The sequence below is a fragment of the Hemicordylus capensis genome, chromosome 8 (genome assembly GCF_027244095.1).
Source record: "Hemicordylus capensis ecotype Gifberg chromosome 8, rHemCap1.1.pri, whole genome shotgun sequence".
In the NCBI taxonomy this organism is placed as follows: Eukaryota; Metazoa; Chordata; class Lepidosauria; order Squamata; family Cordylidae; genus Hemicordylus; species Hemicordylus capensis.
Genome location: NC_069664.1, coordinates 26,431,037 through 26,448,863, shown reverse-complemented (window position 1 = coordinate 26,448,863; position 17,827 = coordinate 26,431,037). Strand labels below are relative to the sequence as shown.

The following is a 17,827-nucleotide window of genomic DNA, read 5'->3' as shown; positions in this document are numbered from 1 at the left end:
ACTATGTATCTCTTTGTACACAAACGAGGTGGTGAAGCAATGGGGTTTCCTAACCTTTCATTCCATATTTATGGGGGATAGAGAATCAAGAATTAGGGAAGTGCATAGCCAAAACAGCAGGTGGTGCTATTGGACCAGCTGAACCTGCATAAGAAAGACTAGGTACTTCTCTGATTTTTTTTCCTCCCTGAAGTGATAAAAAAGCAGGAGGGATTTTGTTCAAAGCTGATAATATGGGAGAGAGATACATTAAACCCCAAATAAATATATCAGGCTGTGAACATGCATGGGTATAGGTTCACCGCTGTCTCTTTGTTAATGTAGTTAAAACCAAGAACATCTGGGGTTGGGTCTTCAGAGAGCCAGGTCTGTATATAAAAAGCTGAGCTGCATTTGTATTCTGAATGGAGAGCAATGAATGGGTTTCACAGACTGGTGATAGACTGAGTACAAACACTGGGATACCTGCATGAATGACAAACAAACACCATCATCCTGAATGCGATGGGTTTTAGAACCATGCATCTTAAACAATGGAGCTACCTCATTGTGGGTGTGAAAGGGACAGCATTGAGATAACAAGGTTCTGGAAACAAATGCTGCCTGGCCAAAATAAATCCTACCAGCACACATTCACACAGTGCACCTCTGTCTGGGGAAGCACCGCATCATTGCTTAAAACAACACAAAAACCTTTCATGTCGTGAACATCTGCAGCACCTCTGAAGGAGAAAGAAAACATGGAAGTCAGGGTCCAATGGTGTAAGAAATGACATAGTGAATCTACTCTACAGACTTAAACTGGTTTGGCCCCAAAAGTCATTCCTTCTCCCCAGGAACTCTAGGAATTGTAGTTCTGAAGCTGAGGTTCTCAGCAGCCTCACCCAACTACATGTCCCAAGATTTTTGGGGACAAGCCCAAAGTAGGTATGCATAAGATTTAATGTAGATCTACTCTTATGCAACACAGCAGAAGTAGGACAGGTCTGGGATCGGCCAATGGGACTGTGCAAAGGCTGAAGTATCAGTCTAATCCTGATAACAATCCAGGGCATTCTTGCATTCTGCACATGATGCAAAGGACGATCTCGATTGCATGAAGTTGATAATCAGTATTGACTCGATGTATCTGGATCGGGGTGGGGGCTTACCTTTTAATGAAGAGCCATTTATCTCAAAAAAGTGTTGGCTGCTTTCTGAGCTGCCACAGCTCTGGCATTTCAAATCCCCATCTCCTCTTTCCTGGTATAGCCTGACAAGGCTCCATACCAGGAAAGGAAGCAACATCATGACATTGCATCCTTTCCCTGGTTAGAGAAGCTACCAGATGGGGATGGGGACAGAAAGGGAGAAAGACAAACTAACAGGCCAGTGAACCTGGAGCAAGGCTGAGCAGCAAGGCTCAACCTGGAGCAAGGCTCAACCTGGAGCAAAGCTCAACCTGGAGCAAGGCTGAGCAGCAAGGCAAAGCCAAGGTCTGGTTTGTTTGCTAAGTCCTAGGCTACCTTTGGCAGTAATGCAGAACTGCAAGTCCAATGTCCGCCCCCCTCCCCACTCTCCCATCTGAATTTGGACGAAACAGAGAGCTCCCTCTCTGCATTCTCATTGCTGTCAGGGATTCCTTCTTTACTGAAAGACAGGCCCAGCAGCCAATAACAGCCGGAGCGAGGGAGGAGCTCTTCCTCCCTCAACTCCAGTTGCAGAAGGGGGAGACTGCGGTGCTGAGTTCAGAAGTAACACTGACACCACAGAACTGGAGTTAAAGGCAGTGAAACTCGCTACAGACTGAATGTATAGAATACAGTTCAGGGAGGGAAACAGCAGGTCAGTTTTCTAGGAAACTGCGGTTGCCTGCACTCGGACCTACAGCTTCCAAATCTGGAGGTCACCTCCAGTTTTGTGTTATGAGCAAATGCGGCCTTAGTCAGGAAGCATTTATAGCCAAGCTAAATTGGCACATGGAGCCATTGTGGGAACTGGGAACACAACATTGCCCATTCTTCCTGCATTGTAGGACCTTAAATGTCTCAGCACAACCAGTGCATAGACTAAGAAGTTCTGAGCTCAAGCCCTGACTGATCCTGCCACAGCAATCCTATAGTTTGGTCAACCCGGACAACAACCATGGGATTGAAACCCTCAATCAAACACCCACGACAGGACTCACATTCATTATCATTCAGATTCAAACCTGGCAGTCCAAGCAACAATTTATGGTCAGATCGAAGATAGAGGAAGCCCCACTGTTACTTTGATATTATTACTTCCACTGGAAAAGCCCATATTTCATTCCACTCACTAGTGCACCGGGGAAAAAATAATTAAAGACAAATGACAATTATCAAAATAAATGAAGCGAGTGCAGTTTGTGATGCACCATCCTCGGATTATTATTTTTTAATTGAGTTTGCCCAATTACTTGTTAATTTGCAAAACGCATTCACACTGAACAGGTTTCCTCACTCATTATGGTACGACTTCTAAAAATTCTAGTATAAGCATAATAACTAATAACTTAGAAGGTAGGTTAAAAAAATTTAAAAGCAAGCAAGCAAGAAAAAAGAGAGCAAAAATAGGAACCTAAATGAAAATAAATAGCTCCAGGGCTTTTATATTATTATTACAAGAGCAAATCTGATGAGTCTGGCATTTTCTCTAATTTTCAATTTCACTAAAAGAAAACTTTGTGAAACTTCACATTATGCTAATAGCATTTTTGAATAGATTTATTTATTTACTTACCTCATTTCTATCCTGCACTTCCTCCAAGGAGCCCAGAGTACATGGTTATGTTTATCCTCACGATAGGTGACTGGCCCAGATTCACTCAGTGAGTGTCATGGCTGAACAGGGATTTGAACTCTGGTCTCCCGGTCCTAGTCGAACACTCTAACCACTACACAACACTTACATAGGTTGGCCACATCTTTTCCTTTAAAAAAGCAGCCAGGAGAAGGAGTGAGGTTTAACTCTCTCCACTCTCATCTTGCTGCTGAATATTATCCACAAGCTGGAGTTTGAGACGATAACTAATAATTGAGAACATGATTTTTTTTTTTTTTTTAAAAGAACCCTATGTTCAAATAGCAGCTGGGGGGGTGGGCGGTGGGGGCAGCCCGTTCAGGTACAAGGTAATGATAATGATAAGGTATACATACATTTAATAATTAACAGGCCCTACTGTGCTTCCTAAGCTGATAGCCAACAAGATCAGCACAGATTAAAAAAAAAGTGGGATACATATTCATGAAGGTACCCTCTGCCTCAGGGGAGGCTGTTCATGCAATCGGTTTGGTTAAAAATAGGTTTATTTCAGTCATAGGTGTCATCCATTACTACAAATGCCATGGCATAGGCCACTGGCCAAGTCATCCATCTCTGGCCCTAATGGATGTCAACGGTAAGTAAAATAAACCTGTATTTGAATGCAACAGACCCCATCAGCCACCTAATCTCTCTTCCGCAATAGTGGTCCCATGGGAGTGTGCCAGCATCACTGCACAGAGAAGCATTACATGCTGCGGAGCAAACAGATACCAACAGAGTGGAAGGTTACCTATTCCCCATTTGGTCTGCCACCTTCCCTATCCACTCCTGCCTTCCTGTCCCCTCTGTCCAGCCTCCCTTTGAATGGACTATTAGCTCAGACCTCCCTGCAATTGACTCAACCTGCAGATGGACCCTTCTATGGCTTTGCCCCAGCAACTCCTTTCCACCCCAAGCCCACTGGGACTCACACCATAGGCTAGTTCACACAATCAGAAATTGGGTAGGGCTAGTGTGGTACCCAAGACTGGGAGTTGTGTCAGCATAATACCGAGCAAGCAAGAGAGCAGGTGCTGTTGTATGTAGCCCATTAAATGTGCCAGAGATAATTGAGATCAGCCCTGTCAAGGGGTATGGAAACTGCTTGGGTGGCACCCCACAAGTGAGTGGTGTCGGGTAATACCTGGCTGGGTTGCTGAATAGCTTAAGGGCAATATCCTCCTAATGGCTCACGTGTCCAAGAGGAGGCATTCCCATTGGGTCTACAGATGCTTTTGAACTACAACTCCCATCATCCCCAGCCACAATGGCCAAGGCCATTGTGGCTGGGGATGATGGGAGTTGTAGTTCAAAAGCATCTGAAGACTCATGCTTGGGAACCCCTGCTCTTGAAGAACAGTCTGTTATTCCTGCTATTAGACGACAGAGTTCTCCATATCCAGGAAGTGCTGAAGTCCTGAAACAGCATGCTTGGTCATTCAGTCCTGCATTCAAATCCTGTGCTTCACCCATGGCACTTCCAATGATTTTTTTCAAGTGACTTTTTGGACTTTTGGGTTAACTAATATCTTTCACCAATTCACCCTGAATTGGCACTTCACTTTTTAACCGAAATATCAGGAACTTCCAAGAAAGCTATAAGCCAACTTTTAAAAAATACTAATAATTCTCAAAAGCCTCTGTCAGTGCACAAATTTCTAGGAAATTTCCTTGGTGTCTAACTTGCCTTGCTTTATGCCAGAGGGTAGTAAATAAGCACTATAACTGTCAGGCGCTCTAGAAGAGCCTAATTAGCCGCGTGATTTAGGGCTGAAATGGTTTTCCCCATTGTGCAAAGCAGAGATAATATAAAGGCGCGGACCTGGGAAGTATGAAGACGAACCATTGCTGGGCCTCGGGAGACGCTCTCGAGGCTCAAAGCTTCCTGCCGGGCACGGTGCAGCCGTGAGTCCATCGGTGCAAAAATGACCTGCAGGATGAGAGAAGTCAATACACCTGCTGGGACCTGCCACTCAGGCTCCTCAAGTTGTGATCTCTCTGATCATGAGCCAGTGCCATTACCATTTTCCCCAGCAGCTCTCACAGAGAGTCTGTTCCTTTTTCGGGGGAAGGAAAGCTGGTCTTGTGGTAGTGAGCACTATTTGTCCACTTTGCTAAGCAAGGTCTGCTCTGTTGCATTTGGATGGGTGACTACATGTCAGCAGTGTAGTATATTCCCCTTTGGGGATGGGCCATGGCTCAGTGGAAGAGCATCTGCTTGCATGCAGAAGATCCCAGGTTTATTCCCCGGCATCTCCAGGTAGGGCTGGGTGAGACTCCAGCCTGAAACCTTGGAGAGCCACTGCCAGTCAAGTCAGACAATACAGAGCAAGGTGGTCCAATTGTCTTATTCAGTGTAAGTCAGTTTCCTGTGGAACTGCTCACAAATGCAGTTTGCTCACCAGCCTCTCTAAGCACATTAACAGAAGGCAAACAGCAGAAGCGATTGACCTGAAGGGCAGAGCTGGCATTGCAGACCTTCAGCGGAGCGAGCAGGATCCTGGGTCTGAGGCACCTCACCGGCCCCATCTGGACAGCAAAGACTTCCAGTGCACCTCTGGCATTCAGTCTGTCCAGGAGCATGGGCACAGGAACCAGGCAGGCACGGGAGTGGCTGAACAGTGCCAACGTGAGGACAGTAATGCCCTGAAAGAAAACCACAGAGATCCGCCGTGACATGACAGAGCGGCATGAGGAGTGTGCTACTGTGGTGCCGGCATGGTTTTAATGTAGCCAGTGCAACCAGCCAAGGGCAAGATGGCGGCCACACAATGCATTATTGATAGGAACAGCTCAGAGCTTGTAGGGAACAGTCAGTTGGCGATGTTAAATGCACTGTCCCATTTTCCTTAGGTCTCTGATAACTTGTACTTTAAAAGCTTTTTAAGAGCTAATGACCATGAGATGCCAGATTAAGTTAAGACAAGAAATGGCATCACAGTACCCTGAACACCAATAAAACACACACACCCAGCACAGAGAACAAGGGAAACAAAGTGATGTTAGAGGTCAAGACAGACACTTTGAATTTCTGAAGAGGAAACTTCTCCAAAATGAGGAGTCTAGTGAAAAGAAAGCTGAAAGGGAAAACCAGGAGAGTCATGTCACTCCAGAATGCATGGAGTTTACTCAAAACCACAATACTAGAAGCCCACTTAGAATGTATACCAAGAAGTAGAAAAGGCCCCACAAAGTCCAGGAGCATGCCAGCATGGCTAACAAGTAAAGTCAAGGAAGCCATTAAGGGTGCGACATGCATGCGCAGTCAATACTTCCGCATTTCTGGGCAACAAAGGGGGAAGGGGTGGCATGGAGGTACACTGCCAGCCCATGGATTTTGGACAAAAATGGAGCACCGGTGGGTGAAAAGCGGCAGAAGGGGTAAGTGCACCCTCCCCACCCTTAATGAGCCACCCCTCGGCATCAAGCCAGAGGAACCACCAGTTCTTTGAACCAGTTTGGAGGCCCATAAAGGGCCTCCGGACCGATTTCATGCACATCCCTAATCTCCTTATCCGCCTTAATTTCATGCCCTCATCATCTAAGGGCCCAACCGTCTTCCCTGGCAGGTTTTCTGCTTCTGATATATTTAAAGACGGTTTTGTTATTCCCCTTGACACTTCTAGCTATATGCTCTTCAAACTCGCTTTTTGCATCCCTTATTGTCTCCTTGCATTTCCATTGCCAGAGTTTATGTTCCTTCCTGTTCTGTTCATTTGGGCAGGATTTCCATTTTCTGAAGGAAGTCTTCTTCCCTTTTATAGCTTCGCTGACTCTACCTGTTAGTCACGCTGGCATCCTCCTGAACTTGATGGTACCTTTACCCCTTCTTGGTATACATCCCAGCTGAGCTTCTATTATTGTGGTTTTAAATAAGTTCCATGCTTTCTGGAGTGATATGACCACTTCAAGTGATGATATTACTCTTTCAGCTTTCTTTTTACCAGTTTCCTCATTTTTGAGAAGTTTCCCCTTCTGAGGTTCTGGGGCAAAGAGAAAATGACTTTGAAGCAAGGAATGATATTACTCAGTCTTGCAAAGAGCTGAAGTCCAGCTTCCTTTTAGCAAAGCACTTAAATGTGTGACTCTCATCGTCTCTGGCGATAATGTTCTAATTGTTGTTGTAATTTTATGTGATATTTGTTGTAAGCTGCCCAGAGACGTGCATTTTCAGCAGTATGCAAATATACTAAATATATAAATAAACAGTCTGATTTAATATGGCAGCTTTGTATATTCATGGTTCAGACAATGGGGTTTCTATCCAATGGTGTTTCTTCATATGTATGGATGTTTGTGTGCAAAGTCCAGCATTCACAGCATGATCCTGCCCTGGAACTAAGCCACAGGACAAACTCCAGCCCAGTCACCTTGATGATGAACTCCAGACAACACCTATCATTTTTGGTTATTGTTCTCACCACCGGGTGGTAGGGAAGGCTGCAGAAGCCCACTTTCCCCACAGACAATCTCTGAGGGGTCTCTGGGCATGAGGATTGTGCAGCCAGATAGTCCACTGCTGACCCAGGCAGCGCGGAGGTGCAGGGGTCAGGACATATGGATCCTGCCTGCAGAAACCCCACAATTGTGGGGATCCCCAGAAACAGCCAGGAGCTGGCTCCTGTGCCAATGCTGGCTGAGAGCAGCCGGCACTCACACACACGAGCAGTTAGCCTATGTTAAAGGCATGCTTGCACCCTTAGCCTCAGCTAACTGGTGGGCTCTGTAGGAGGGTTTGCTGCTGCTGTGCCAGTAGGAGTTGCTTTGCTCCCACCATTTCTCATGGGCAGCCAAGCCCGCACTTAGCTGCTCACGAGAACAGTCTCAAGGACCAATTTCCAAATGTTTATTATGTCAAACCCCCAAATTTTGTATGCAACAAAGAGCACACGCCAGCAGAACCCCTGTACTGAAATGACAGCACTCCATGCAGACTTCCAAATGCTGCCTCAGTGCCAGCACACCTTATCTTATCTCCATGGTGTGCGCAATGAAAGCTCCCAGGAAAATGCTACTCTCTATTCATTGGGCACTAAGAGTAGAAGCTGAAAGCCTAGAGACCCAAGACCTGATGTTATCTAATTTCCATAACAGTGAATTACAGACCACGGCTGGATGTGAACCACGAGGCTTTTCATGGAGTATCAATCACTCTGCTTTTCCTTTTATCAGTCGACATCAAGGCAGCCAGAATACAAGAACACTTCATTATTTAATTAGGAGGATCCTCATTACAGACATTGGAATCAGGTTACTCAGTACAGTGGCTCAGCGGGAGGGACCTGGATATGCTCATTAAGTACTTTGGCTTCCAGTGGAGTAACAAGTCTTAAAGAAGAAGAGAGCCTGAACTCTCTGGGAGGTGAACTTTGACCTCAGAAAATATCACCTGCTACTTGGCTGCTGTCCCTGTGGAGCTGTCCAGTGCTGAAAACTAGCCTAGTGTATTACTGCAAGGGTTCTCAAACTTGGGTCCCCATATGTTGTTGGACGGCAATTTCCATCATCCACAGCCACAATGGGCTTTGGCCATCATAGCTATGGATGATGGGAACATCAACAGGGTCCCAAATTTGAGAACCCCTGGCTAAGAGTGTGTTTAATCCTCTCACAAACAACAAATCTTGATTGGTCAAAGGAAGGTTCACATACATATTGTAATAGCTGCAAAAAAAAAGGCAGTGCCTTGCATGTGTGAATGGGTCCTTACAGATTTTCTATTAGATGCAGTGTTTTAATAGTGCAGTGTTTTTTTGCTGGAGTCCGTTCACACATTCAGCTATCAGCTACCATCTATGAAATAACCGTGCAGAGAAATCACATGATATGCATGTGTGAGCTACCCTAAATACAACCTATATCTTTACTGATTCCTGTATTCATTTCTAGTTTGTTCTGTAATTCCCAGCCTGTTCAGCAAACCACTGATTGGTCTTATTACTAATGTCCTCTGTTCTCCTAGACATCATCTTTTTCACGACTTCCAAGTATGCACCTCAGTCTACTTCTGACTTCCTATTGCTGCATGATACATTTCATATTTTGGACTGGCTCTGATTCTGCAGAACATTTCTTGAACTAGGAGTATGAGCCATAGATTTTGCCCCGGTCCTCTTTGTGCACATATGCTGAATCTTGCTCTTACAAGAACTCACTCAAGCCCAGTCCTGCTTGCTTTTATGAATTCACATTTATTATTTCAGATTAGAGATACTCTTGCCTAGCATGGAGTTCAGCCAGAAACTTGCAGAAGCAAGACAGTATTCAATCAAGTCTGCATAGACAGAGCCAAGAAAAGCCACCATTGATCTGCTTCGAACATGCACAGGCTGTTGACACCAACTTTGCTTGGAAAGCATGCAGGATGTCACATTCCTTTGCTGTACATCTATGGGTTCAAATTCATGCTATTTGGGAAAATCTCCCTCTGTTCTGGTAGATACTCAGATTACATTGCAGGCATATTTGCAAATGTCTTCATATAGCCTAGCAAGTGAAGCCCTGCCTTTATGTGACTTAGTTCAAGATGCATTCCACAGTGTACGAAAATATCACATAGAAAAGCCACATCTTTCCCCTCTCCATAAAAAGCACTATTGCGATTTCCACAGATAGCTCTTCTCCCAAGCTCCTTCTATTTCAAGAGAACTAGCTGAGGGAAATAAATTCCCAGCATGAATTATTTCAGATATTTGATTCCCTTCCAACCCAATTTTATGGTAGGCGATATCGTACAGTAGGAAGATCCCTGTGATGTTAGTTTCTTGTCTTTCTCTGTAATTTTCTGAGCCATTTCAGCTAATTAATCATCTCTAATAACATTCTATACTTTCCCAATTCTCAAAGGCAATTGTTTCTTTTTTAAACAAAGGTCTAAGTCCCCTCTCTGCCCATCCTCCTGTCATACTTCGTTCAGCACTAATGTCATAGAGATGAATTTGCAAGCCCTATCATTCCAGCAATGACAGGCTGGCGATATCCTGAGGACAGGATTATCAAGACTTCTCTGGAATATCAAGCAGAAGCTAGGTAAGAAAGAGCAGCTCTTTAAATGGCTTATGGAGGACAATTGAGAATTCACTTATTTACTGGTGGAGCACATCTAATCTCACAGGCTTTACTTCCAGCTTTTCCCAAGACTTAAAAGTTGATCTTGCCAAGTCGCTTCAAGTCATAGAAATGTAGGACTGGAAAGAACCTGAAAGTCATTCAGACCAGCCCTCCCCACCAAGGTAGGATCCTCCCTGCCCAAACATTCTCAAGATGATGTTACAATCCAATATCTTCAAGTTAATACTTCAGTTTCTCATGAAGACATAGAGGGACACACAATAGCGTCGTGGCCAGGTCTTTGCCCGGAAGGTCTCCCTCTGGGTATTTTATATCTCAAAGCTATTAAAATTGAGTAACACCCGAGACAGGCATTTAAACGTAACACTGTAACTTAATTTCTTGGTTGCAAAGAGCTTTACTTGTGCCAAAACCTGGAGTACTATATCACAAAGACTACTAAATTATTATGGCAGATCAAAACTGTGGTGGTTTCATACATACTTTAAAGATGCTTATGAGTCCAACTAGTTGTGACATGGACATCTGGGATTAGACTCTAGGCTGGTTCTCACGAGCAGCAGTAGGGTAGGACAAACATCATGCCTCTAGGTTCAGGAGCTGTGAGCACCCCTGTTTTGTGAATATGTGCTCATAAAAAGCAAGGTGGGAGGCTGGGAAAGTGATTAATGTGCAAGGCTCACACTGGGTAGGAGGGCTCCATCCTACCCAGCAGCAGCACCCAGCTGTTCAATGAGGTGGGGGGAGAGACCCCCTACCCAGTGGGAGCCTCATGGACAATCACTTCCTCTGCCTCCTACCTTGCTTTTTACAAGCACATGATCACAAAACAGGAGTGCGCACAGCTCCTAAACGTGGGTAGGATGCTTGTCCTGCCTAGTAATGATTGTGTGATCTAGCTGCCTATGTTTTTGGTGTTTTTTTTTTTTTTAAAAACTTTTTAGCAGTCATAGTCCCCACTCTAATGAGATCAGGATCATGGATCCAGGGAAGTGATGGGAACTAACCCTTTCCCTGGGATTATTTTCCTATTTAAGATGCCCCCTGAACCTTTTTGCCCAGCAAGGGAACACTTATATGTGCATCATATGACTTCTAACATGTTTTTCCTGGGGGGGCAAACAACAGGGTAGCATTTCAATCAGTAAAATGGCAGGGGGAAAGGTTTGGAGCCATTTCCCCCTGGTGCCATGGTATCAAAACAATCCATTCTCCATTGGTTACTATTTTTTAAAAAAATAAATTAATAGCAACCACTATTTTAAAGGGTTGACATCTAGAGTCAATACTCAGGAATTACTGCAAAGGACTACTGAATTTCAATATTCAGGAGTAATTTAGTCTGGATGTCAGCCAATATATTTCTTTGAAAAACACAGGCAAGACCTAATCACAGCTCTTCCATGTCACATCTAACTGCACCCCAATTATCCACCCCCCCACAATAAGCCTGTAATCTCTCCATGTTTTATCAGGAACTGTCCCCTCAAATTCTGCATCAGCGTGCATGTTGGGAGGCACCATTCATACAAAAAACCATGGCCTTTACCACATGTGATTTTACTCTGCCTACATTTCACATGTAGCGTCCTAATCAACAGGTGCTGTAAGGCAGGGATTCTCAACGTTGGGTCCCCAGATGTTTTTGGACTTCAACTCCCATAATCCCCAACCAAAGGCCACTAGGGCTAGGGATTATGGGAGTTAAAGTCCAATAACATCTGAGGACCTAATGTTGAGAATCCCTGCTGTAAGTGGCATGCTTTTCTCTCATTCAGGTGCATTTGTTACTATGAAGAACGAAAGGAAGATTATCCTCTGCCCGTTTCTATCTTCTCACTCTCCTGGGATCAATTGGAACCTGAGTAATTAATGTGAAACCCTCTAGAACATCCCCCTCCTGTTCTCCGTTTTCACTTTCTCAGTCACTACTTTAACTGGAAACACTTCAAGGGCTGACCGTCAACACAGGGCTCACATAATCCTCATCTCCATATATCACACCCCAGGATGCTGTGGATCTCCAGGAAGTGTGGCCTACCTGTTGGACAAGGCTGGCACTCTGGAGTCCCCTCGGTGGAGAAAGAGCCGGGAAGACAGGTGATGCACAATGTGTGGCTGGGATTGGGCTCCTGGCCACCTGGACAATGCTGGAGAGAAAAAACAGGAGCTTAAAACTTCTGGGCCGGTTCTCATGATCAATCTAATGCTGGTTTATTGGGAATGTAGAGACTCCTGCCACTTGTACACTCCCACAGAGCATGTCATATGAATTCAGAAAATGTTGACTATCTCAGCTTGGCACCACTCCAAACCCACATGGAGCTGAGCTTGGTCATCTTAACTTGAACTGAACTTGATTATCTTGGTTTCATGTTGGTTTGGTGCAGTGCTAAGGTTGCCAACATTTTCTGAGTTCATATGACATACCATATAGAAGCATGCACATGGAGGGAATCTCTGGATTCCTGGTAAACGGATACTACAGTCGTGGTAACCATCCCTCTCTATATCCATAGCTTTTTTATGCTCAAACACAACATTTGCTAAATATCCTGCATTCAAATCTCAAAATCTTTATTATTATGGTCATTCAACCAGCAAAACACAAAGTACAAAAACTTTACATAAAAGCAAACTTGGTCAAATAAGTAATAAACTGTTAAAACGCCCAAATTCATCCATTACATAAAACAATCAGCTGGAAGATTTTTGAAAGGAAAGCACATTTGAGTGGCTCAAACTGATCTTTCTCGCCAGGAAAATGCAAGTTTCATCAATTTCTTAGACATTCTGGGCCGGTTCATACAGAACCATGGGTTCAGTGGAACTGCGGTTCCTCACCCCCTCCCCCTGCTCTCTGGTCTGAGTCCAGACCTATTGCAGTCTCACTGACTGCAGTCAGTGAGGCTGCAGAGAGATGGGGGAGATGGCTCTGCGGACTTCCTTATGTCCTGAAGGACAGTCCATGCAGCCAATAGTAGCCAGAGCAAGGGAGGAGATTCCTCCCTCAACTCCAGTTTGATTCAAGGCAAACTCCAATCCCTGGATTGGACGTAATGGAGGTGCCACCGAAATGCAGTTATCAGCGGCATAACTCAATATAAACCAAAGGTAACAACTGCAATTAGGGGAGGGAAACCACAGTTCCATTTTTGTTTTTGGAACTCCAGTACAAGGTTCAGACATTCAGGCTTGGGAACTGGAGACGAAGGGACCTCCGGCTTCCCATTACGTCTGAACTGGCCCTCTAAGTGATAACAATGAATGTGCATAGGCAGGAAAGTGGAGCCTGTTGCCACTCCACATGTGTTCACTGTACCAACTTGGAATATCTGCTCAAGGCTCCATATTAGGACTGGGCTGTTCTCCTTCCTTCTCACCTTCTGATCTTCTTTTCCTCTCAGATTAATATCTCCCAGCATGCAGGGGTCCCATTGATTACAGAGGCAACACTGTATTTAAGACCACCACACAGTGTGTAATGATAACTGAGTAAGTGTGGGAACAAATGTCCCTGGGGCCCCTGAAGGAGGAGGCTGCTGCTTGCTGGGTAACTCTTCACTCTCTCCCTTCCACCTCCCCGACTCACTGGCATGCTGCCGGCTCCTGCTCAGAGAACTCATCTTGGCTTCAAGGGAGAATAATCCTCTCTAGGAGGGGAGGGGGAAGGAGTATCTAGCAGCATCCCTTCCTGCCTGAGCCTGACTGATAGACTATAGTGAGGGAAAGTAAGGGGCACACAAATGTTTCTGGGCCCTGAAGGAAAGGGAGCTGACCAGCTGCGTTACATCCTGCCCTTTGCTCTCTCTGTCCTGCCTCTCCAAAGGAGACAGCAGAAAAAGGGGCAGGGGCCTATCTACCCTCTTTTATCCCAGGGCCCACTGCAACCTTGCTACACCCTGGACCACAGCAGCTACCTGGGTCTCTGTGGATCTGTTACGGGCCCTGAGGAGATACTCAAACAGACTTGAATGGACTCTGAAATAAGGCCCCTGGGAATTTTGGAATAATGAAAGTACCCCTTCAGATGAGGTGGGTACTATCTGTTTAAGCTATACCTTGTGCCCATATCGTTCTGTTAATTATACTTAGTGCTACTCCAAAGATGGTGTTTTTTTTTTGGCAAACAATTCTGACAATTTCAGGAATAAAACAAGCAAGCCATTTGTTTCCTTCTAGTTTCCCAGGAACTGGCACACTCCTGCATTTTGTAGCCAGCATGTCTTCACCCTCAGGTTTGTTTCCTTCCTACTCCCCACATGCATGGCTAGACGGCATCCAGACAGGAGCCCCATCATTGTCTAGCTTGAGTGTTTTTCTGCCTTTCAAAATAGAAGCTGTATGGGAATGTAGGTGTTTACCCCTCCTTCCATGTTGGCTGCTCACTCTCACCCACAAGGAGGCCATGGGCCTCCAAAGGTGCCATCACAGCAAATGATACCTTTGGGAACCCATAGCCATCCCAGGGGAGATTTTCAGTGGGGGAACAGAAATAAATAAAGGCTAACCACTCTCAACTTCTGCACTGAAGTCCCGGTCCAAATCAGGCTGCTGTATAGCTGCTATTTTAAGGTTTAAAGAACCCCAGACTAGCCAACAACACATTTAATATGTACTGTTTGATCCACAGATGTACCACCCTTGGGACTAGGGCTGTCAACCCTAACAGAAGCTATTCCTGGAGATTAGTTTTTCCAATATTTTATGTAACATCAAGCCATTATTAAAGCATCAGCATTCCTTTCAAATAGTCACCCAGGGATTGACGCCAATTCCTGGACACTCCAGGCCAGTCTCGGCAGGTTGGCAACCCTAAATAGGAATGTCAGGTTTAAAACTGAGCCTTTTTTTCAGAGTGAGGATGGATGAATTATTCACCCCCTGCAAAATTTTCACCCTGAAGTGTAAATTTCCTGTAATTTGTCCATGGTTGATTGTTTTTATAAATGTCCTTCCACATAATGAAAAAGAGATACAAAACAAGGATATGGGGAAAGACAGTTTAATTTCCTGTGGAAGAAATCTCTCTTTCATATCACTGAAAGGAACATTTAAGAGCAAGTAAACATGGAAGAATGTCTGAAGGATCTCACAGAAAGTGGAGATGTCTTTGTTATAAAACAGTCATATGAAATCACCTATGAGGGGAATCAAATGATATACCATACCCGTCTGTCTTGTCCATCCGGGCAGGCATATCCTTTCGGACATTCCCGGCACTCCATCTCTCCTTCAGGCGAATATTGACCTGGGGTGCAGCTTCTCAGCAAACCATTCTGTGGATCACACCGATAGCCATCTGGACAGGCATGGCACGCTACTCTGGTTTCTGAGCTGATGTAACCACCTGGACAGGCCTGCCAAGGAGATTGTCAGTAGGTGAGTTCATTGAATAGGATGGTGCCTATAGAGCGACACAGACCAGGGGTCTCAAAAGGATGGATTGGGATCTGTGTCATTGACTACAACTCCCAGCATCCCTAATATAAGGCCATTGCAGATGGCGAAGCTGCAAGGTGTAGTCAACAGCTTCTGGGACTCCCTGTTACAGGGAACTGTCATGGCCCAGACCTCTGAGTCAGATGAGTCAGAGGAGGAGTGGGAGGACTTGGGTGGGAGTACAGGCTCAGAGGCACAGCAGCAGGATTTGGCTGTGAGAACAGACTCTGGAGCTGAGCTGGAACGGCAGCAGACTGAGGAATCTGAACAGTTGGCAGAGATGAGGGCTGAGGAGACTGATCAGGAGGAAGCTGAAATTTCACCAGTGTTAAGAAGACATCTCAAGAGAAAGGCTCAGCAGGAGACACACAGGTGCAAGATCTCACAGGAGAGGCAATAGAAATGCTGAATCAGGAAAGCCTGATTGGCTGCCGGTTATATTGAGCCCTATATCAAGCCGACATGGTTTCTAAGTCAGCACTGTCAACAACGTTGCCTATTGCAGACAGTGTCCGTACTTAAGAATTGTTCAACCTTTCGTGTTTCAGCCTGTCCTTGTTCTCTTCATCCCTTGTTCTGTTATTTTCTGTTATTACTCAGTTATTGTAGAGGGGGGTACCTAGTTTAGTTCAAGGGGCTTTATTTTGTTTATGCTACTTTTCTTTGTGAGTCATTTTTCGCTTTTGTTCATTTAGCTAGGCTGCTATTCTTATCTCCAGACTTTCTATTTAACTCACAGAAGTAGAGCTGAAGGGACTGTAAATCCTGTCGGGTCAGCCGAGCCAACAGATTTATGACAGGAACACTGGTTGGGACCCACTAGGGTGTGGCCCACTTTCTCATTAGGTTCGAGAATTCTTTTGCAGCTGTCATGACCATGTTTTGCAACTGTCAAGACCAGTCCACCCCACTTGAGAAATGACATTGAGAGTTTGGGGGAGGAGACAGGTTGTTCTCATGGTCTCTTGCCACTGGGGACTCCACACCAGGAGAGCTGGAGGAATCCAAGCTTGCACCCCTGCCTTGACTTGAGGACACAGACTTACCCTCTGACTCAGAGGAGTTCCCTGAGGACCTGTCAGCTGTAGCAGAGGCTCTCCAGCAACACCACAGCCAGCACCTGAGGGTAAGGCCTCTTTAAGAATAGCACCTATCCATGGAAAAGGGGCAGGACAAATTGGCCCTGCCCAGGCCAAAACTATAAGGAGCAGTGGCTGGCTGCTAGACCTTGCTGGAGCAACATCATCCTATGCTGCATTACCCAGCCCTATTACACTGCTTAGCTCTGACCAAGGTTCTGATTCTGGCCCATGGAGCTGTCCATGATCTGGACCCTTGTGGAGACCCTGGCCAAGCCTGGCCCAAGACAGCGACCGAACACACATCTCCTTAATTCCACAACAAACAATGTTTCACTAGCAGTGAAACATTTCAGAATCTCTGATCAATTTCATGACCAAACATTTGCCTCTCTCAGAAAATAAATATGACTTTTACCTTTTGGCTTCTTCCCACTTCAATTAACAGATCGCTTGGCAGAGTCTTTGGACCTGACTCACAAGTTTGAAGGGCAGCAGATGGAAGAATCTCTACAGCCTCTCATTACTCATGTTGACTAAAGAAGATAAGCCTCCATCGTGTGATGATGGGGGACTGTAGGCTGTCTAGAGAGAGCTAACAGGATGGGGATCAGGAGGCATGGGTCCTTGGGATTAGAGCATGAGGGGAATCCAACAGACAGGGAAATGAGAGTCAGGGAGAGCAAGCGAGCGAGCGAGCGAGCGAGCAAGCAAGCAAGCAAGCAAGCAAGCAAGCTTTTCACATGAGCAGTCTGGGTTGGGCTGCCCTGCTAGGTTAAATGAACAGAGGTTAAATGAACCTGCAGTTTGTTTAATCATGGCAGGAGATCATCAGAACCACCACTGCTGGGTTAAAGGTCTTTTCCCTGGCCCATTGCCATTTCCAGCAGCAAGCCAGAGGGAAGGAGAGACAGTGCAAAACATGGTAACTGCTCTAATGGGAGTAGCCACCAAGCTTTGGGCACAGGGCATTCTGGGATGTGGAAGGGCGACGTTTTCCCGTGGCCAGCTTTTGCCTTTGCTGCGCTGCCTCTCATGTGGGCATGTGGCATGGTGGAGGGAAGCATGGCTGCTCATCAGCAGGAGAAGGGAGGCAAGCACCTGCTGCCCCACAGCCCTTGGAAGCAGCAGCCGAAGATTGTGTGTATGACCTCAAGGTGTGCTGCTGCTGCTGCTACTGGCAAGCTGACACTGTCCAGACAAAGCCCAAAGGAGGCTGTAGTTCAGTGGCAAGGGGCATGCTTTGCATGTAGAAGGTCTCAGATTCAATCCCTTGCAACATCTGGTAGGGCTGCGGGGGGGGGGCACTGTCTTGGAGAGTTGCTGCTAGTCACCATAGACAGTACTGACTGAGATGGAACAATGGTCTGAATCAGTATGAGGCACATTTATCTGCTTATATATGTCCAAACCCAATCTGTATATGTTTA

The 17,827-nt window shown here is 45.6% G+C and overlaps 1 protein-coding gene across 1 annotated transcript in view; it reads right to left on the bottom strand.

The window, feature by feature from the left end:
• The window catches only part of LOC128333828 (multiple epidermal growth factor-like domains protein 6), a gene marked incomplete at its 3' end in the record, with an annotated part of 53,485 nt that extends 38,371 nt beyond the window's left edge, over nt 1–15,114 (bottom strand). Inside the window, exons 1-3 of the mRNA XM_053269844.1 lie at nt 15,048–15,114; nt 11,918–12,026; nt 5,326–5,451 (exon numbers count right to left, since the gene is read on the bottom strand). Coding sequence (XP_053125819.1) covers nt 5,326–5,451; nt 11,918–12,026; nt 15,048–15,104 — 292 coding nt within the window. The remainder of the gene's footprint in view (nt 1–5,325; nt 5,452–11,917; nt 12,027–15,047) is intronic.
• Nucleotides 15,115–17,827: the final 2,713 nt, after the last annotated feature.